Raw genomic sequence first — 21,688 nt, 5'->3', positions numbered from 1 at the left:
TATTTGAACAAACTTTGTAGCCCTTCATCCCAGCATGCTACTGGCCAAATATCATCACCCTGGGAATTTTGGTTATTCAGAAGAAGTTGTTTAAAGGTTTTAAACAAATTTGACCTCTGTGACCTCGAAAATGGGTGAAGGTCATTTATTTGAACAAACTTTGTAGCCCTTCATCCCAGCATGCTACTGGCCAAATATCATCACCCTGGGAATTTTGGTTATTCAGAAGAAGTTGTTTAAAGGTTTTAAACAAATTTGACCTCTGTGACCTCGAAAATGGGTGAAGGTCATTTATTTGAACAAACTTTGTAGCCCTTCATCCCAGCATGCTACTGGCCAAATATCATCACCCTAGGAATTTTGGTTATTCAGAGGTTGTTTAAAGTTTTAAACATATTTGACCCCTGTGACCTTGAAAATAGATGAAGGTCATTTATTTGAACAAACTTGGTAGCCCTTCATATCAGTTTGCTTCTGGCCAAATATCATCACCCTAGGCCTTTTGGTTATTAAGTCGAGGCCGCACCACAGCATATGAGCTAAAAACTCACCAGTGATCAACAAATTAATTGGGACTAAAGAGTATGTGATATTTCTGTTTCATCATATAGCATATATACTGAGCAACAAACAAACGACTGACAAGCTGAATTTTTTATTGTAAAACAATTTTACACATTCCATACAGTGTAACAGTACACATCAGTTAATCATTTTCACAGTCTAACATATAACAGCAAAATTTTAACGCAAGATTTTTTCTCTCTCAGAATAACAAAACATGAAATATTACAGCTCAAGACAGAAGAAAATTGCAAAAATATCATATTTTGAGGATCTTAAATATAAGGTCTTTCAAAAATACACATAATATTTACATGGTACTTTCTGGAGAGAATGTACATGTGTTAAGACTGTAGAAATATATATATTGATAAACTATAGTTACTGTTAATACTTCAGAAATGAAGTCTCTATAGAAAAGACTCTCAATAGTGATGACAAAGAACTTGTTTATAAATAGAAATGATGACCCTTGAACTTGACATCCTGAAACACACAAGGTTTTGAAAGCATTCTCACTTTAAATATTAAAATGAAGCTTGATCAAAAATCAAAAAACAATTACATGAATTGAAGTCAATAAACTTTAACAAAAGGTGAAGAAAAGTATTTTTTTACCATAAACTAATTGATTCAGGTACATTTCCTTGAAAAGAAATATATGCGAAGAAGAAATAGCAAAAGTTCAGATAAAGGAGTTTGTTAAATTTTCGTGGCCATTAGATCGTGTATGAAGACACAAACATGAACAATTATGTATCATAACATATATAACAGTGATAAACCGTTACCATGGAACAGTTCTAAATCACAAATCATTGACCAAATTTGCAAGTGGTGGGGCTATAGAGATAACTCGTAAAAGTGTAATATAAGATTAAGTAAGAATTATCTTTCTTTCTGTACAACTTGCATGAGTAAGGTCAGATTAAGTAACAGTTATTGCCTCATTACTTGCATGTGTATGGCATGTTACAAAATGGCCACCATGGCTGCCATGTCGAAGTTTTGTACGAGGCCGAAAAATAACAACACTTTGTTGGCTACCTTTTCTTAACATCCCGACCAACTTTCAGCTCAATGACACCAGTGAATTTGGAGAAGTTTAAAATGTGTTTTTCAAGATGGTGGTTATAGCGGTCATCTTGGATTTTGGACTGACCCGAAAAACAACAACGCTTACATTCTTCATTGATCTGTAGAAATTTTTCTCAAAAAAAAGGAAAGATGAATGTTTTTTTTTAAAATTGTGACCTTTGACCCAACAGCGAGCTTTTTTATTTGACCTTTTAATGAAATAACATACTGTAATAAAAGTTAGCCCCGAAGATTATCTATATATAATATAACAGCGTCAATTCTGTAAATTAAACCGTTTTTGAGTTATGGCCATTTTAAGATTTTGACCTATGACGTCATGGTGGCCATATTTACTTTTTGACCTACTTCAAAATGTTGCTTGATCATCTTCAGACCTTTTCCTACAACATACCTTAAAGACTATAAACCTATCTTTTACCAATCAAAAGATACAGAATTCACAAATTACGGAAGAATAAGAATAATAATAAGAAACTTAACAAAAACAATAGGTCTTTTCACCAGACCTAAAAACCCTAAATGTATATTGTATACTGGAAAATCTTTACAGAGTTAAACTTCTGCCTTACACAAATAAACTCTATTTAAGCCTAGTGTTGAGTTTGCCCTTCACATAAACTACTATATGTATTATGTTGTTTACTTGTATTCACTGTAATGATAAATTCACTCTTGTTACAGAAGGTGAAGATTAAACTGCGACGAAAAAATTCTGGTATACCGTAACAAATTGCACATCTTTTACAAGCATATGCCTTCAGCCCCTTGCTTTCACATTAGCATATCATATCAGTATTAACTTATTTTTTGTATTATGTGATGTAGTATTGTTTCATGGTGACTGTTTATCTGTAATATATATTTTCAAATTGACAAAATTTTGACGAATTCATTTTTCAGCACTGTCCCTGTCCCACTGTTTAACTATTCTTTTTTGGAACACACTTACATAAATAAGAAATCATAGTAGCTCCCTAGCACTACTATCTCTTCAGAGGCTCATCCGGGGATGTTATCAGACCAGTGGATCCCTAAATGAACCTCTAAAGGACCCCCCTCCCCTACCCCTTACAAACCTCTAAAGGACCTGGTGGGGGGTCAGAGGGCCGGCACCAGCACGATCACACGGCATATTGAACGTTATCGGACATTGCCCCCGGGTAGCAGAGTTTTTCTAGGACCCCCCCCTAACAAGAGAGGTGAAAGCACTTTTGGAGCTATTGCTAGTATCACTACTTGCCACTCTTTGTTAATTAGCACAGCCTGTGATAATATAGCATGTCAGGCTCTGTTTTGTTACATGTATAAGCTTAAGCCATTTCATCTTACAAACAGAAAATGTTGACACAGATCTAGCCGTCTAAATTTTGTACGTCCTTATAATTACTGCCAAGTACTGTCTATCACTTGGCAAACATTTTAGCAAAGGTTACACTCCATCTTTCCGCCATGAAAAGAGGGCTTGTATAGCCATAGCCTGTTGTCCAATTCCCATTAAATCGCTTGATTTAATAAAATATTTTGAAATGAAAATGTGAGAACAAACCTAGAACCCGATCAAATTAACATGGCATGTCCAAAAATTCGAAGTTAGGAATGTTTCCATTACCAAGCTTCTCCTCCTGTGCCTCACACAGCCCCCTCACTGGTGCTGGTTTCTCCTCATCAGTGTCATCATTGATAACAATGACAACAGGAGTTGTCTCCCTTATCGCTGTTTCAGGGGAGGCTGCACCATTAGAAATGATACTTTCATCATCTTCAGCCTCTTTCCCTAAATCATCAATTTTCAATTTTTTGCCTGATGCCAATTTATGCAGCAGTTTTCTCTTGACCATCCTTTTCTTCAGTCCAGATGGCAGGTTAGCAATGGTTTCCATAGTTGCTTTTCTACACTCCTTAGCCCAGCCTTGCTCCTCGTTTATTGGTATTTGTGACGTACCACCTACTGCTGAAGCTGGCTTACCGACCGCTGATGTAGACTTCCTGTTGGATTGTACTGCCTTTCTGATGGGTTTGGTTTGTGTTTCGACAGTATACTCTTCTGTTACTCTACTATCAGTCTGAATTTTTAACCCCTTAGCTTGCTGCTGAACCGCCAAATTGGACAGAACTGGAATGATATAAACAAACGTCCTCACTACAATGCGCATACAAAATTATTTTAGGTAGATAGACCTTCCACTTTTCTACAAATATCAATATACGATGTCACTAGACTTCCTTTTAATACACGACACTTATACATTAGTATCATTGATTGATGGGATTTTCATTTGAATAAACCGGTAAACTTGGTTTAAGAGTTTTCCAACTTACAATTCATCCAGTTTTTGCCCTCTGCAGCTGTACACCTTTTAGTGACATCTCCCTGCAGCATCTTGTTTAGAATAAATCTCATGTCAGTGCTCACCGCTTTCGGCATCAGGCTCAAGGCAAGATCGAGATTGGAGCAAAGCTAGGAAAAACATAAAGTTCCATATAAAATATAAAAGTACACTTTTTAAATAAATTAGAAAAAACTTGCTCTACCCTTGAATATATTCCAAATACATGTGTGACGAAAAAAAAGAACATTCTGTAATGTTATTTCAGTTGAAATTATATCAATATTTTTGACAGGCACTCAAGATTTATAAAATTGTAATGTTGTGAGTGAAAATCATGCCATGTTATTTCACTTATAATATAACATTGCTGTCAATTAACCTGTAGGTAGATATAAAACTAGGTTGTAAAACTTATATTGATTTAAATCTTTTATGTAATTGGTAAAGTCTGGAAGTTTCTATCAATCAATCACCTATTACAACATGACAAGCACTGAAGAAACCAAAAACTCTTAATTTCTTACTTCAACCAATAGATTGACTTGTAGCTCTGGCTGCTTGTCTGCATCGCGGTAAAAGTTGTCTCCCTTAGTGATGTACTTCATGAGCACATGTGACCTTTCGTAAGCATACATCAAGGTCAGAGCGAGAGCAAAGATGTCAGCTTTTCCAGTGATGTCACTCTCTTCCAGCCCAGTTGGTGATAGCTGCTCAGGAAATTTGGACAGAAGGACCAACCAAGCCCGCTCGGGACTCAGATATTCTACCGTCCAACCAACCATGTCATTCTTCTCCCCTATCTTTTTTGCTGCTCCAAAGTCGGTTAACTTCAGCAGGAACTGGTTCTCGTCCATCATCAACAGTATGTTTTCGGCTAAAATAAACATAACAAACACCAAGAGTTAGTTAGAATCATATTTTCAAATCAAACAATTTTTTGCGTGAGAAACGGTCACAACAATGACTTACTGTGTTTTATCATGAAATTGCTTCATTGCTTCAGACATGTCAAAAGTTGATGTAGTTAATTCTGAATTCATTATGACACACACAAAAAGCATGATTTTTGGGAAAATAAAACAATCTTTTGCATTGATGTTGGAAAAGTACTACAGAAAGTTTTGGGAAAGGGCCTTATAATGGTTCTAAATTCACCTTAAACTAGACACCTGCATTACAAAGCGTATGTATCAAAAATAACTGAGCAGCAATATTAAACATTATCAAATGGTGACATCATAATACATGGAAAAACTACTTTTTGGTTAATACAATATTGCTACTCCATGATTTTTAAGGTGAATTGAGAACCGTTACAAGGCCCCTTCCCAAAAACTTCTGCACAAGACTCAGGCCCCTGTGGAAGAGAGGTAGAAAAATCACCGTGGCATATAATCCTCACTGATGATTGATATAGTGATACTTACGTTTTATGTCCAGATGACAAATGCCGAACTCATCCAGATATTCCAAAGCACACAAGCCCTGATAGGAGAGGTCCCACACGTCGCGGTCCTGAAATTTCCGCAGCCTTGCCATCTGAAGCATTGACTGACCTGCCGATCAGAGACAAACAGATCAAATAACCGACTTTGTAGGCTTTGTTATCTACGTCAATATTTTTATTTAAATTACATGCATAGCTAAAGTATGAAAACAAAGATGAAGGCCACCGTGGAAGGTGTCAATACAACTTGTTAATAACTGTGAACAAAAGTCTTCCCAAGACTGAGTCGATTTTAAATTTGATGCTACATTGATATTCTATAAACTGACATCATAAAATAACATTCTTGTTGTGCAAAAAGATGCAATAACAAATAAATGTCTCCATTAAATACTGTCAAATTTTAGCCTTTTTTTCCCCTTGCTAATCCATTAACACTTATTTGTGTATAGAGCTGGAAAAGGGAAAGGAAAAAGTGGAAAAGTTAATATATAGAATAAACTAGCCATATGAAAATGAAATCAAATACAGGTATCATCCGACATGTAAAGGTGAATGAAGATACACTGTATTTAATATACCAGTTTGACAGACCTATCTCTTACCTCCATACTCCATGATGATTTCAGGAATCTTGTTTCGAACTATCATCCCATAGAACTGTATTATATAGGGACTGTTTAACTTGGCAGTCAGCAGAACTTCATTTCTTTGGAAATCACCAGTAATCTGACAAGAAAGACAGGCAAAATTATTTCCTATATTTAACCCTTTCATCACTGTAGACCATAATGGACTTATCCAAATCAATAGATGGTAGAATGGTCGGTAGGGTTCACCCTCAATAGATTTCATCTAATTTATTGAAGAATTTGTTTTGAATTCAACACTATAATTGGCCCTACCAACATTTGGCCTGGGGTCAAACTCTCTCTTCAAACTTTGTCAAAAAATCCACATCTTTAAACACTGAACTAGGGGAAATTTCTACACATATGAAATGGAACTTCTGCTTTAGCAAAGTCAGTCTCACTCCTGGTTACGTCGTACTAGTTTGAGATAAAATTGTCATATAATAAACCCTATTACTTGTAAATATCATTTGGACAAAGGGCAGATTTTGGGCTGGATAAATGAGATGAAGACTTGAGGAACCAGATTCAGTCTTTTTTATAGTTCTACATTAACAAATTCACAGAAGCTTCCATACCTGCTTTATGACATAGTCAGTCTGATCATGGACATACAAGTTGACTTTTCCAAATGAACCTCGTCCGAGAACCTTCTTTCTGATGACTTCCCTCCGATCTTCTGAACACAGGAACCATAAGCTCTGTGAAAAGACAGTATACACACGCTATAGCTAACAGTCACACAATCTGAGTACAATTTGTATCAATGTAAAATATTTCCCCAACATTATGATGTGTTAGTTTATTCTATGCTGCTTGTCCTGAATATAATGTTCATGTTGGTAGATTCTTCACAATATTGTATAGATCAAAACATGTATTCTGTATCAATAAATTCTGTTATTTTACCAATTCTGTACATATGACATATGTATTGAACATGCACAATTTAAGATGTTTGTTTTATCATATCCCACATCATAAATAGTCTAGGCTTTTATAGGATGATTGGAAATTTTGCACACTGTATATTAAGCCAGGGGTCAACACTAACATTGGCCTGCTAGTCCTAGACTAGTAGATTTCAGCAAGGACTAGTGAATCACCTAACCTAACTGGTCCTTTAATTTGGACCTGTGAAAAAATGATGATAAAATAAGAATATTACTTTGTAAAATTTAGAAAACTGCTTGAAATAAGATCTATTGCATGATAATTGTCCAAATTTTCCTAAAATTTCCCCATATTTTTATAGTAAATATTTTAAGTCCTCTCCTGTCGATTACTCTTGATGTTTCGTGCTGTAGATCGCGATGTTTCCTTATCAGGAAATCTTGGACTATTACATTGACGAAGGACTAGTAAATAATCTATTCAACTAGTCCTGTGAACTACCCAGCAACAAAATTTAGTGTCTAACCTTGTAAGCCACTGATCATGAAAATTCAACTCTTGAAAGGAACTGTTCATAATTTCTCTCTCTCAAAAAACCCTGCCAAAATTTGATTTGATTGCCAACATATTAATGTAATATATATATAGCTACCAGAGGAGCCGATCCCTGCCAAGAATGGAAGAAGGAAAATCATATGCTTATAATTATTATGCTGTTTACTTATATTCGCTGAAATGATAAATTCATCTTCATTACTGAGAGCAAAAAAGGCGAAAATTAATTATAAACTGCAGTGAAAATTTCCCAGTACCTGGTATACATAATTATTGCTACATGTACCTCTTTAGTGAAGATTCCAGTTTCCTCGTCAGGGAGGGCCACCATCTGGAGAACCATGTCAATCAAGGCATCTTTAGTGCCATGCACTGTAAAACTGAAAATTGGAAAATGAGATATGAATGCTATTTCATTATTACTTTCTCCTTAAGTAACACGATAAAACTATTTTTGTAGGGTAATAATAGTCTGCAATATATTTGAGCAATATGCATATACATGTATATATATTTGATGCAGTTTCAATCACAGAGACTAAAATCTAACGTTAGAAATATTTTGCATAGTTCATATATATTCTCATAGTCTAGACCAAATAAAGGAATAAACAATGCCAAATTATTTCATATTTGATCTCTCACCCACCCCCCTCCCAATATATTATACATTAGGAATACCCTCCCCAAATAAAGCATCTTTGTCTCATTATTCAATGACCTGTTGTCTGTCATTTTCTAGTTTTTAAGACTGATTAGCTGTTTTATTTTATTTTATTTAAATACATCTGTTTAGAAAACTATTTTGAATTCTATTTAGATTAATAATTATACACTATATAATCCTTTAAGTCATTTTAACGCATTTCAAATTCAGAATTACATATAATGTGTTATCTCAAAAAAGTTCAAAACCTCAGTTTAAAATAAGAAATTTAACTTCCATATATCTCGAAGCAACCGAGTTTGAAGTTTGTACCGCCATTAAACATGACATACCCTGGTCTGAACTTCGTCACAGGTTCTCGTTGTTTGAGCTGTTCCTTGTGTACAGATATTTCCTGCTCTTCCTCCTGATCAATCATCGTCTCCTCTTCCACCTCCATCCCTTCTTCATCCTCAGCCTTTCTGCTATCTTCCTTTACTGTTTCGAAGGGCAGGGACGGCAGAGGTAGCTCATCTTCCTTCAGCAGGTCAATGTCGGGCATTGGCTCTATGTCATGATCACTTGACAAGTATCCATGAGGGGAATGATGATAGTTTTTTCCTGTGTCAAACACTTTGTTACTGCCATTCTCAGGATTTGATTTTCTCTCATCTTGCTTCGGCGGGAGCACTTTTTTGAATTGAGAATTGTTTTTTTCCAAATTTACATTTCCTAAATGAACACAGTCATTTTCAATTTCTGGACTAGTGCTAATTTTTACAGTGTTTCGCTGTCCAATCACAGGACTGGAACTTGACTTTCTATCTTGATCTGTTCCTGGCAGGAGAATTTTTCTAGAAGGAGCGCTTCGTGGCCTTTGTTGTACACCATGGCCACAAGATCTCGATTCAGTTGGACTAACATAGTTGCCAGATTCATCACATGGCGTCGGGGGCTCCATGATTTCTAGTTCAGTCATCACAGGTCAAATAAGAGGTATCTACAGCAGGTCAATTATCTGTGAAAGATAAAAAAAAAAGCCATGTAAACTCAGAAAAGCATACCGGTAACAGATGTCCCAAGCATGTCATATCTAATGATTTGAGCTAGAGACTCACAAAAATTACTGCAGAAGAATGCAATGGATAAACATATTTTGGTCCCAAGAAGAATCAATAGCTACATAGTTTCACAATGACCTTGCTGGTCACTGAAAGGTTTTGAATCACAGGTCAGACCAATTTTGCGGACATGACTTGGTGTCATGCTCACCGTTGTGTGTACTGTGTAACAATTAAATCCGGGATCCCCAGTCCCATTGGGGCTAGTTTGCTAATTAATATGTGATGACAGTGGGTTTAAACATTAAACAGCTACATAAGAGCTGTTACTTCATTACAAACGTACAGTATATAATTTACCAACACAGAAATGTAAGTCAAATGTTAGTAGTGACTATGAAATGGAAAGTTCAAATTTAAACTGGACACAGACATTAAATCAGGAATTGATTCTCTCCTCGTCAGGATTGGAATGAGTGTTAATTAATAAAAAAGATATTTAAACATTCACAATTGGATACATGTACTTAAAACATGGAAGTATATACGTAGTAGGTACTGTTTTGATATTCATTTTTAGCAATTGAAGATTAAATATTCCCAATGTTTTGCGAGATATCATTTTCTTTTTTATCCTCTAACCTGGGATATAAGTAGATCCAAGTGAATTTTTTCCTTCTTTTAATTATTATCATTTTTCTTTGTTGAAGGCATTTAATACATATTATGCAGTTCTACAGAAAGCTATTTGATAACAATTAACAAGATTTCCCCCCCCCCCCCTTTTATTGAAAACAAAACCTTTTAAGATTGAATTGTTGGTTGGCTTTTAAACATATTTTTTAATAACAATGGTAATATACAAAGTGGAATATTATTAAATGGAAGTATTGTGATATACAAATGTACTTATGTCGATATACAAATAATGTAGCAAACTTAATGTATATCAATTACATGTCACATGTATACGTAATCCTCCCTAAAATTCTGTAAAATAACTACAAATCAATCTGGCAATCACCAATATAAATTGGTTCCACCAAAGTAAATATATAGGCAATATTATTTGTTTTGAATGTTTCACATTTGTTGACATTTTTTCATAACAGTTTAAAGTTCAGGACACATGAGAGACTGCCCGTGAGTGTAGGGGTATTGGCCTGGGTAATTCGCCGGCGACCAGGTAGCTAAATTGGTAGTGTCTGTCAAGAGTTTGGAAGATCCTGGGTTTGACTCCCAGTCTGGCCTTGCATTTCTCTTACTCCTGTTACACCTTGCATCAAACAGCAGAGAAGGAAACATAAAATCTAATACAGTAATAGTTGCTATCTTATAGCTTTACAGGCCAAATGTTTGCCAAAAGATCTTGGTTAAAGAAGTAATTAACATGTTAGAATATTGAATAAATACTATTTAAACTAAACAAAAGAAGTCGTTAGGGAAATTCAGGGGATTTCCCACCGCATGTTGCAATCCGGACCGAACCAGAATTTGCTTGATTTATGGCCATTGACATTAGACATACCATGTAGGCCTATATAAAATATTAGATTACAAAAATTCCTTGAATGGTAATACGTGAAAAAAATGAACGGACGAAAAAAATACTTCACAAAGATAGACCTAGGCCTATACCTGATAACAAATTAAAATTGTTGGGAGCGCTACTGTAGTGCAGCCATGGCGCGAATATTTCGCGATTTTTTGTAGATTGTCAGTATTTCGGAAACAATCAACAGTTCGATTTTCGTTTATTAAATGAATTTTAACGATATGTAACAATGCTAACATTATTTGATAATCTATATTTAGTTAGAATTTGATAATATTTACCCCAAACCTTTACTTTGGAGGCCCTTCGGACCTACTGCTCTCTGACCGATCCCTCTACCAGACTCTGTTCAAGAGCTGATTGAACGAGACTACTGAATGTCATTTGGCTCGTTGCCAAATTTTACGCTGGCGCTGCTAAAGGCCTGAACGGAAACCTGAATCAACTAAGTATATATATTGGGTTTGAAACGAAAATTATTTCAGTGCTTCATATCAGATGAATGTATAGCATAGAAAGACAGCTTTTATCTACACAGCCTGAATAGCGAAAAAGTTTCTCTTGAAATATCACCGTTGGAGAGATTGCGGTAAATTAATCGTCAATAACAAATTAATAGCGTTACCAAGCTAACTAAACGAAACACTTAAAGAAAAATGTTATTTCCAAAAAGGTTTCTGAAAGTCCATTTTTTTTTACTGAAATCAGGGGTGGATACGGAAATTTATTTAGGATGTTGCCCAAACTTAAAAAATAAAACTTAATTTAGCCACAATTTTTTCGCGCTTATGAATTGGCATATAATCTGGAATTCTGATGTCAATAAAGAGACAGTTGACGAACCCCAAAAGGGGACACGCGAGAATGCCGTCAGGGATCATCCACTTGGACAATATAGCAGAATAGAACCAGTAGGTGTACCAGCAATACTAGATGAAAGAGGACCAAAATGAAAAGATATGTCTTTAGATAGGCTAGAACAGGATCAACGTCTATAAGAGGTACCGACCACTAGTTATAAAAGCTATGGTTTATTGCAGAGGAAATATGGAAGAAGGGGACTGTATCAAACAGCTGGAAGAGAGAAGCGGAATACCTACATGTAGTCCTTAAAGAGACAAACTCGGAGACCAGAGACCTGTTCCGGACGATTTCGCTCTCAGTATAGAGGGAAAAAATACCTTTTCCATTTTATCCAAAAAGCTAACAGATTTCATGACCAAAAATAAGTTAATCATCTTTGGAACAGAAACTTGTTTGGACTCCAGTATCAAAGACAGCCAGATCTTTCCTACAGGTTATAACATCTTTAGAGATGACAGAAATTTAAATGGAGGAGGCGTCCTTATTGCAGTGTGGGACAATCTCATCAGCCCACCCGTACCAGAATTACATACTGATTGCGAAATAGTATGGTTTAAACTGGAACTTGTTGGTCACAAAGCAATCTACCTACCATCATATTAAAATCCTAAAACATCTAACGAGGAAGGATACGTGCAATTTGAACGCAGCATAGACAGAGTTACCAGTATAAGGAAACTCATTCATAGTAGCAGCAGGAGATTTCAACTTACCTGGCTGGGACTGAAAAACAAAACAGCTGAAGCCGAACATGTGAATATTCACCATAAATTCACTGATATACTAGACGATCATGGCTTAGCAGAACTAGTTGAAGAACCAACAAGAAGAACAAACATCTTAGACCTTATACTTACAAACTACCCAGAAAGTTTTAGGAGAACTGAGATTATACCAGAAATATCTGGAGCTTTCCGAATCTCATTCCTAGTGAGGTCCGTCTATGAAGTCTTCCTTCTCCAGTCAACTTGGCGAAATGGGTATTGGTCGAATCTCGAGAGCGCAAGCTATGCGAAGATCGTGGAACGATGGCCTACATTCTGACTGAATGTATCGATGGCGACACAACCGAGAACTAGTAGACACACTGGATCAGGTCAGAAAACGGCACAAACCTACATCAAGGAAACCCCAGTGTATCCAGTTCGACCAAAGCGGGGTAGAAAAGGCGAGGTCAGCCACATCAAAAACAACTATCTTCTTACCTGGAGCATCATGGTAAATGCAGGTCGACCTTGGAAATAATTTGGTTTTCCATCAATCGTTCAGACTACCCTAAGGGCTGGTGCAGGACTGTGACAAACCCTACAGAAGTCCATCATTCATGTAGAGCTGACTGTTCCATGGTAGGTAGGAAGGTAGTCCAAATTTTTCTGACGTTATATCGACTTTTTTTATATTGGTCTGGCGTTAATCGACGCGCTACCGATATAAGTCGATAAAACGTCAGAACAATTTGGACTAGTAGGAAGGCTGCAAGGAAGCACATCAGCACAGTAGCTTCGAGTATCAGGATCTGCTTGAGATGTGCAGACAACTGGACTAGAATGCATGATGACTCCTCCCCTGCTCAAAAAAAGTTTGATCTGTGTTATTTATGTTTTTGTAATAGTGTTGCAATCCTACCTGTTATTGTTCTTAAAACTATTTTGTAAAAACTATTTAAGAAAAAAATAGGACGCCATTATTTTTATAAAATGTCTGGGTTTATGATCGTTTAGGATGCATGTAATGATACCCTGTCTTTGAAAATGATTTATGTATGTTACTACAAAGTTACCACGCTTTGTTCCACAAAAAAATATATAAAAAAAACCTGCAGTAAGTTCGTCAGACCCTTGGCTTTTATTGTGTTTCATATTTTTCAAAGTGAACAATGCTTCAGTAAGAGAAATAAAATATTCAATTTTGGAACTTTAAAATCAGTACAAGACATCTCTAATATACATGTACTCTATATTACTCTCTGAAGTATAAAGCTTTTCATAGACTTTTGACTTCATCACGAATTTCTTTCTGTTTTGAAATAACTTCTCCGCTATCATTTTATGATATTTGAATTATTTTTAAAAATAGAAGTTCTGTTTTCTAAGCTTAACAATAAGCTGTAGGCTTTTCTCCCTTTTCTAATCATAGCGCTATTGATCTGACAATGCTATCCTTAGAACTTATTATTGCTATTCAAAATCAATGAAACTTCGGTTCCATTTTATTCAGGTCATTAAGGTTAAAAAGTTTTAAAATACATAATAACATTTTTTTAAAGATAGAAATAATAACTTTCCCGTGTAGTAGAGTGTCTACTTAGTGTTACTAGCCTAAAATACTGATAAGCGATAAACTTGCTTAGGTGGTCGGGTGGCGCAGTGGATAGCGCACTTGCCTTTCACCAAGGCGACTGAGGTTCGATTCCCCGATCGGACGTGAAAAGGTATGGGTTCACCTGCGATTGATTGATTGATTGATAGGTTTTACGTTCGCTTCACTCGACCACGTGGGTTTCATAGTATCAGCTTGTTTCGAATTTCTCCGGCTACTCCGGTTTCCTCCCACATTAAGACCACACACACGCTAACATCCGATCCAACAGGAGTTATTTGTATAAGTTTAAATAACTTGTTTGCTAATATTGTTGTAAAATTAATAAAGTTTACAAACATGCTTAAAACCCATTCAGGTCCTTTCAGGTCCTTATTTGGATTCATTCATGTCTTTAGCGGGACCCGTAGGACTCTAGTAAGCGTTTTTGTAACAGTGATTAGAATCGCACAAAAACACACTGCACTCATCAAGAACGTCAACATGGGTTCAAAAACGACAGTACGGTATCTGCATAAATATACACCAGCTAAAGGTATAAAGGAAGATTTTGAGGATCTCCTGCAACGTTTTATAGCAACAGAAACTGTTAGATATGAAAATTTTGTTGAAATATGGCGAGACATGAAAATGCCACTAATGTTTGCAGGAAGACAAACCGAAAGAGAAGTTCGAGAGGTGAGGAAATATGAAATCGGTCCCGTCCTCCTATGCCTATTTTCATTACTGTTATCATATGATTCATTAAATGCATGGTTCATTGTCGATTACACTGTTGCCAGGGTTGCTTCGCTACTTGAAGTGCTTCTAAACATGTTGGGCAAAACGGTAACTGGTTGTTTCGCCAAATCCCGTTCGCGCCAAGGGTTGTTTCGCCCTAAATCCCGTTCGCTCTATGTTGTTTCGTCCTATCTTTTTGAAATTTATACGTTAATATAATAATTAATAATTAAATATATCAACTAAACTTATTGATGACTGTCTGCATTGGTGTTAGGTATATTTCATGCATGTAGAGTATGTGAGAGCGGAGTCAGCTTTTCCACAGGAGCCTGAACTTGAAGTTCTGTCAAAAATTGATAATAACAGTAATACAAAAAAATACCTATGCTATGCTTAAAGGCTCCTGTGGCTTTTCACAGCTGCCGTTTGTCACACTCTCTTAAATACAAGACAAACACTTTTTTTAAGAAATTGATTTGAATTTTGTGACTTAAAACTACTAAAATTGAAAGAAAATACCAACAATGTTTCGCCCTCATATTTTTGTTATAGGGCGAACTGGGTTTGGGGCGAAACAACCTAGAACCGGCAAAACAGCGTATATTCAGTAATAATACTGCATTTGGGCAGAGACGTATAATACAGAGATTGGCAACTTGCTCTTGGCCTTACCATTGGTCACTGGTAACCGGATGTCATATCGCGAGTTACGCTTCACCTGCGCCATATTGGATCCTTTCCTGTTCAAAACATAATTATGTTAGAGAAAACATCGAAAATCAACGTAATATTAAACCCGTAGCTAGCTGAGATTTCCATGCGGTTTGGGAGTGCTACATTGAATGTAAACTTAAATTATTAAGTTTAGAAAACACCAAACATCGAAAGATTGCACATTGTGGCTGTGTTTACATATCGGTAATGATTCTGGCTTCAGGAGAACACGAACTCCGTTTTTGTTCTTTAGACAATTTCAAAAAAGTTTTCAGAAATGAATTATTGGATAATATATCTAACCAGGAAATGAAAATGAGGTTGTTACAATACTTGAAAAGTTTCATAATTTAGCTATGAAAATACAGTTTTTCTGAGTAAACAAGTTAAAATGGCGGCTTGTATGTGCGAGGGTTATTTCTATCATGACAAATTAGAACACGAACTCCGTTTTTGTTCTTTAGACAATTTCAAAAATGTTTCCAGAAATTAATTATTGGATAATATTTCTAACCAGGAAATTAAAATGAGGTTGTTACAATACTTGCAAAGTTTCATAATTTAGCAATGAAAATACAGGTTTTTAAGAATAAACAAGTTAAAATGGCGGCTTTGACGTGTGAGGATTTTTTTCTTTCTTAACACACTAAAACACGAACTCCTTTCTAATTCATTATTTAATTTCAAAACCATCTTCAGATATTTATTCAAACATAATATTTCTAGACAGCTTTTTCAAATAAGGTTGTTACAATACTTGCAAAGTTTGATAATTGAGCTCTGAAAAAACGGCGGCTGTGATGTGCGAGGGAATTCCTTTCATGACACCGGCACTCCTCTCTCGTTCGTTATTTTATTTCAAAAACGTATTCAGATATTACATTATATTTTTAACAAGCTTCTTTATATGAGCCATATATCTAGGATATGTGACATGTTGACATGAACTAACGAATACACGATCAAATTATCATAGGTAACTCACTGACCAGACTATCGTCACCAGGATCGATAAGCTGTCAAAACAAACACTCATGCCGCAACCCAAGTCTCGCAGGGTTTTTCAGGGATGCGTGTTTTTGCGAGATCTGTGTGAGTTGCCAATCTCTGTATTATACGTCTCTGATTTGGGTAACACACACCCTGCAGTAACCAGCTATAGGAGATAATTTGACCACAGGATGTAGATTTTGAGTTAGTGTGAGTTTGGACTTAATTGAAGGAGTTTTGAGTAATATTGGCAAATTTTAGTTCAAAAGAGGGGAGTCTCAAGCTTCCTCCGAATGACATGGCTACCATATGCTAGCCAGAGTTTCCTCTGGCCCAAACACCAGACTTAGACATTTTGACATATATAGATGTCTGAGCTGGTGTGGGGCCAGAGCGCACTGCTATATAAAAACGTGACCAGAGGAAACTCAGACTAACCATATGCATGTCGCTGGAGTGGCACACTGGTACCGGGCCTTAGGGTCGAGCCTTGACAAAGCCTTGCAAGGGCCTAGCCTGCATAAACGTTTTCATATCCATCAGGATTTTTATCCAAAAAATGTTACATTTAAAAACAGCCAGCTGAACCTGATATGCAAACAGGGCCCTGGTGTTTGAGATACTTAAAATATTACATAGTTTAAAGGTTTGTGGATATTAAAAGATTTCATGGCATTAAATGTATAGTTATATTTACTAGCAGGGGAGCCTACATTGTATATATATTTCCACCAGCTTCTTGTTGAAACTTGGTTCTAACTTGTTAGGGTGATTTTTCCAGTGTGAGTTAAACTTGGTCTTAAAAGAACACAGGAATGGGGCATTTACCACTGTATCGGAAATACCATTCCTGTGGTTGTATATATTTCTGCCATCAACTTTCGACTTACGAGTTACCTATGTCGACTTTTTTGTGTCGCCTGCATAGGTATTACTTTGTCAGCGTCTTTGTCGGTTGCGTCGTCCAAAACAAAGGTTTCCGTGCGATTTATTGAGTTTCCTTCAATTGATTGAACTTAAACTTGGTACACATATTGCATACCGATATAGCTCAGCGGAGCTCAGGTTTCAGAAGTTTACGTGCATTTTTGGTGGAGTTATGCCCCTTTTATTGCCAAAAATGGTCATTGTGTAGTAAATACAAAAACTTTTTTATTTTTTGATCAATTCCTTTCAAATTTGGCATGGTAATGCGAGAAGTAATAATGTTTAACATATATTACTGGTTGTTCTGTCGAGTTTCATTTTCCGCATTTTGGCGTATCGCACCTTGTTCACATAAAATCTGTTTTCGTGCAATAACTTGAGTTTCTATACGTCGATCAAGCTCAGACTGAATACAGTGATTCCTTACCAATAGTGCTTGCTTGGGATTACTTTTCAGGTCCGAATATCAAAGGTCAAGGTCACCATTACTATAAATAGAAACTCTGTTTCTGTGTGATAACTCGAGTTCCTTAGGGTTGATTGATCTCTAACTTCATAATGTTTCCTTACTAAAAGTGCTTGCTTTGGATTGCTTTCTCATTAGAGTTACCTGGGCAGGCGACACATCCCCTCCTGTGGAATTCTTGTTTTAATAATATGTGAACATAATTTATGATTGTGTTGCAATAACGTTGGAATTATGTTGACAATTATTTTCACATTTTATGAGATAATTTTGCAGAGATAATTATCACGTAAGTATAGGTAACTTTTTATCATGTTAATGCTCAAATGTGACATCAACTTGCTGCAACTAATTACCCTCTCTCCAAAAAGAACCTGTCTCTCTGTTCTGTCTTTGTGCATTGCAGAGTTATCTTGTCTTGTGAGCAGGTATTGATTGTTACGTCATTGGTTTGTGTGAGAAAATAACGTTGTTTTCTCAAACATTTATGACGTTACTCTCACAAATAAATGACGTAACAATTAATACCTGCTCTCATGAGAAGATAACTTTGCAATACGAAAAGACGGAATATCAATACATGAATTTTGTTGAGAGGATTTATCAGGGGTGAGGAGTGGGGTGGGCGGGGGGTAATATTTTACTCCAGGACTCTATTTATCAAGTTGATGATACAATTTCAGATGACTGGTTTATTGTTGTACTAATAACTATGTGAGTTTGGATTGATTACCTATGATCTGAACAATATCAGTCTAAATTAATTGCCTGTATTTAACACATGTACAAATATCAAAATCAACATAAATTTCCTAAAATTATGCTTGTTTCTTTCCAGTTTATAGAGGAGTGCTTCAGAATAGCCTCACAATATGTTTTGGCACCGTACAATTTCCAGGTACGCGTGGGAGCCTTATACCTGCTGTATGGTCTATTCAACATACAACCTCTGTTTCATAGGGTCAAGGTAAGAATTAACTACAGTATACATAGCTTCGATCACGTGACCGCATCCGGGTTGCGGTAAATGCGGCAGCCATATTGGATGGGTCGATTCTCGGGCAGACATACTTGAGCATTGTTAACTTTCTCAGCGACGGCTTCTTGTGTACGTATTACATGTGGCGGAAATGGCTAGCAAAGGTTTGCTTGACTACAGACAGTCATTGGATGTTGTTTCTAGAAGGAGATACGATGAAAAATGTGCGTTGATTGACAAAATAGAGCCATATCAACTTGACAAGACGAAATGGAGCAAAGACATTAATCTTTGGGCAGGTGTGACGTGCGCAGACATTTTTATGTATTTAGTGAACTTCACGAGTGCTTACACTGTAGAAGAGCTGAAATGCTACAAAGGATTGGATGCATACAATCAATTCATCAGCGGCTGGGTACGAGATGTAGCTGTGTATAAAATCAACGATCTTTGCCTGCACACTGCACGAGTAAGTACATGTCAGGGAGGGTGTACTGTCACTCCAGACACAGTGGTTCGTTACAAATGTCTGAAATACCGGATGCTGTACTGATATGGGTCACAGCAGTTTATGTGTGCTGTGACCCATATCAGAAATTTCAGACATTTGTAACTAACCCCTGTGCTCCAGACTAAATTGTTGAAATGAAAGCTATTATATAAATTAGTCTACCAGCTCTAAGTACATAAGTATATGTTTTAAATAATTAATTTATTAATAAAGCCATTTAAAAAAGAGAAATTAAAGTGTACAAATATATATACAATATAAGTACTTTAAGTACTTTTAGATCAAAGTTTTAATGTCTATATAATAGCGTACACTATAGTAGAAATCTAGTACATATTTTAACCGCCATCATACATTGTAATAAGGGTATAGACAATCTATATTTTTCTATTCACATAATTGATGATTTGTAAGCACTTGTAATCATCAGATTAAATATTAAGGACATACTCAACACATGTAATGGATACATGTAGCAGTATAACAAAATCATCCATATTGGACAACCTAGAGCATTCAAGTTAAAAATGTATAAATGATATTTCTAAAGCTTAAGTAATATTGTTATTTTTGTGTTACAGGTGATGCATTCTCAAAGATTAAGCGACACACCACTGACACCGTGGATTATCATCCAAACAGATGGAAAGGTCCTTGCAGCACATTGTAACTGCATGGCGGGATTAGGAGAGTCATGTACCCATGTTGCAGCACTTCTCTACAGCATTGAGGCCACCGTCATAGTGCGAAATTCAAAGACAGTCACCCAGGAGAAAGCGTACTGGCTTCCAGCAAGTGTAAAAGGGGTAAATTACAGCACTCTTAAAGATATTGACTTCACATCTGCCAAGACTAAAAAGAAAGCCCTTGATTGTCAACTTGCTGGAACACCAGTAACTCCACGTACACAGCAAGAGCTTAGAGTTGCTAGCCCTCCATCTGAGGAAGAACTGTCATTGTTTTTACAAAGACTTAGTGCAACCGGGGCAAGATCAGCCATTCTGAGTGTAAAAGTGCCATTTCAAAAGGACTTTATTCCAACTCCTGTAAGTGCTAATTTTCCCATGATACTGTCTGGATTATTTGACAAGGAACTTTTAAGTGCTAGTTTCAGTGAAATCATGAAGAAATGTGAAAAGCATCAGATTGCGGTTTCTGAGCAAGAGGCAGCTACTGTGGAAAGTGCTACAAAAGAACAATGCAATTCTAAGCTCTGGCATAGATTCAGGAGTGGTAGAGTGACAGCATCAAAAATGTTTTCAGTGTGTCACAGTAACCCAGCAGCACCATCTCGGAGCCTAGTCACGTCCATTTGCTACCCAGCCGAGACAACATTTAAATCTGCGGCAACAACATGGGGTTGTGAGCATGAGAAAGAGGCTATTAGGTCCTACAAGGAAGCAATGGAACTTCTCCATGAGAACTTCTCCTTGGAAAAGGCTGGATTTTCCATTAACACAGAATTCCCAACTTTAGGTGCCTCCCCAGATGGACTGGTGTCATGTGATTGTTGTGGTGTTGGTGTTGTGGAAATAAAGTGTCCCTACAGTGTCCGACATTCTTCTCTGACTAGTTACACTGGATCAAAGTCATGTTTAGAAGACACACCAGACGGGAAAAGACTTAAACCGGCACATCCCTACTATTACCAAGTCCAAACGCAGATACATGTGACTAAACGGGAATTTTGTGACTTTGTTGTGTGGACTGAACAAGACATGCACATTGAGAGAGTAGAGCCAAATGAACAATTGTGGCAGGGAATTAAAATGAAAGCTATGGACTTCCACACAATGGCAGTTATGCCAGAGCTTGTCGGAAAGTTTTATTCCCACTCACAGAAAAGTCAACCTGGACCATTGAATGATGTGGCGACCAACTCCCATCAGAACAACCCTATCGAGGACAGCATTTCAGATCATCTTTATTGCATTTGTCAGCAGCCCGAGACCCCTGACAGAGAAATGGTGGCATGTGATAACCAGAACTGCAAATTGAAATGGTTCCACTTGGATTGTTTAAAATTGACAAAGTCAAAACTGCCAAAGGGAAAGTGGTATTGTCCCGATTGTAAGAAAACGGACTCTAACTCTAGACCAAAAAAACGAAGCAGGAAACATTAATTTGTAGTTTGAAGGTTTGAATGAAACAAAATTGAAAATGTTAGTGTACAATGTACTTGCGTTTTAACATGTGAAGTTTAAATTTACATGTATCTACCAGTACTTCTCTAATTTGCGATTTGCTTATAGTGAAAGATCCAATATGTTATGCCGGTTGATAGTTTTCAAGTGAATTCAAAAGTGTTCACATATAATGGTATGCTGCAATGTTTGTGATAACTGTTTTTATTGAATAACATGTCAGAAATAAAATTATTGCATCTGTTTGTGAATTATGTTATTATATT

General features: G+C 36.5%; 3 protein-coding genes across 3 annotated transcripts in view; 2 read left to right on the top strand and 1 right to left on the bottom strand.

Moving 5' to 3' along the window:
- Nucleotides 1-645: 645 nt before the first annotated feature.
- LOC110463664 (probable serine/threonine-protein kinase DDB_G0279405) lies at nucleotides 646-11,144 on the bottom strand. Its single transcript, XM_021518458.1, has 9 exons — nucleotides 11,067-11,144; nucleotides 8,523-9,187; nucleotides 7,810-7,903; nucleotides 6,653-6,775; nucleotides 6,048-6,171; nucleotides 5,423-5,551; nucleotides 4,520-4,869; nucleotides 3,985-4,123; nucleotides 646-3,778 (listed from the first exon to the last, which is right to left on the bottom strand). Exons 2-9 carry the CDS (start codon nucleotides 9,146-9,148, stop codon nucleotides 3,228-3,230), a joined length of 2,136 nt encoding a protein of 711 aa, XP_021374133.1. The 5' UTR covers nucleotides 9,149-9,187; nucleotides 11,067-11,144; the 3' UTR covers nucleotides 646-3,227.
- A 3,265-nt stretch (nucleotides 11,145-14,409) lies between these two features.
- The window catches only part of LOC110463714 (snRNA-activating protein complex subunit 1-like), a 16,992-nt gene continuing 9,713 nt past the window's right edge, over nucleotides 14,410-21,688 (top strand). Inside the window, exons 1-2 of the mRNA XM_021518519.1 lie at nucleotides 14,410-14,646; nucleotides 18,627-18,755. Coding sequence (XP_021374194.1) covers nucleotides 14,452-14,646; nucleotides 18,627-18,755 — 324 coding nt within the window. The 5' untranslated portion in view covers nucleotides 14,410-14,451. The remainder of the gene's footprint in view (nucleotides 14,647-18,626; nucleotides 18,756-21,688) is intronic.
- LOC110463713 lies at nucleotides 18,781-21,665 on the top strand. The gene is made up of 2 exons (XM_021518518.1): nucleotides 18,781-19,236; nucleotides 19,860-21,665. Exons 1-2 carry the CDS (start codon nucleotides 18,919-18,921, stop codon nucleotides 21,399-21,401), a joined length of 1,860 nt encoding a protein of 619 aa, XP_021374193.1. The 5' UTR covers nucleotides 18,781-18,918; the 3' UTR covers nucleotides 21,402-21,665.

This window comes from Mizuhopecten yessoensis, unplaced genomic scaffold, assembly GCF_002113885.1.
Source record: "Mizuhopecten yessoensis strain PY_sf001 unplaced genomic scaffold, ASM211388v2 scaffold10921, whole genome shotgun sequence".
Classification (NCBI taxonomy): domain Eukaryota; kingdom Metazoa; phylum Mollusca; class Bivalvia; order Pectinida; family Pectinidae; genus Mizuhopecten; species Mizuhopecten yessoensis.
The sequence above is the reverse complement of the archived record's forward strand: the minus strand, read 5'-3'. Positions and strand labels throughout refer to the sequence as shown.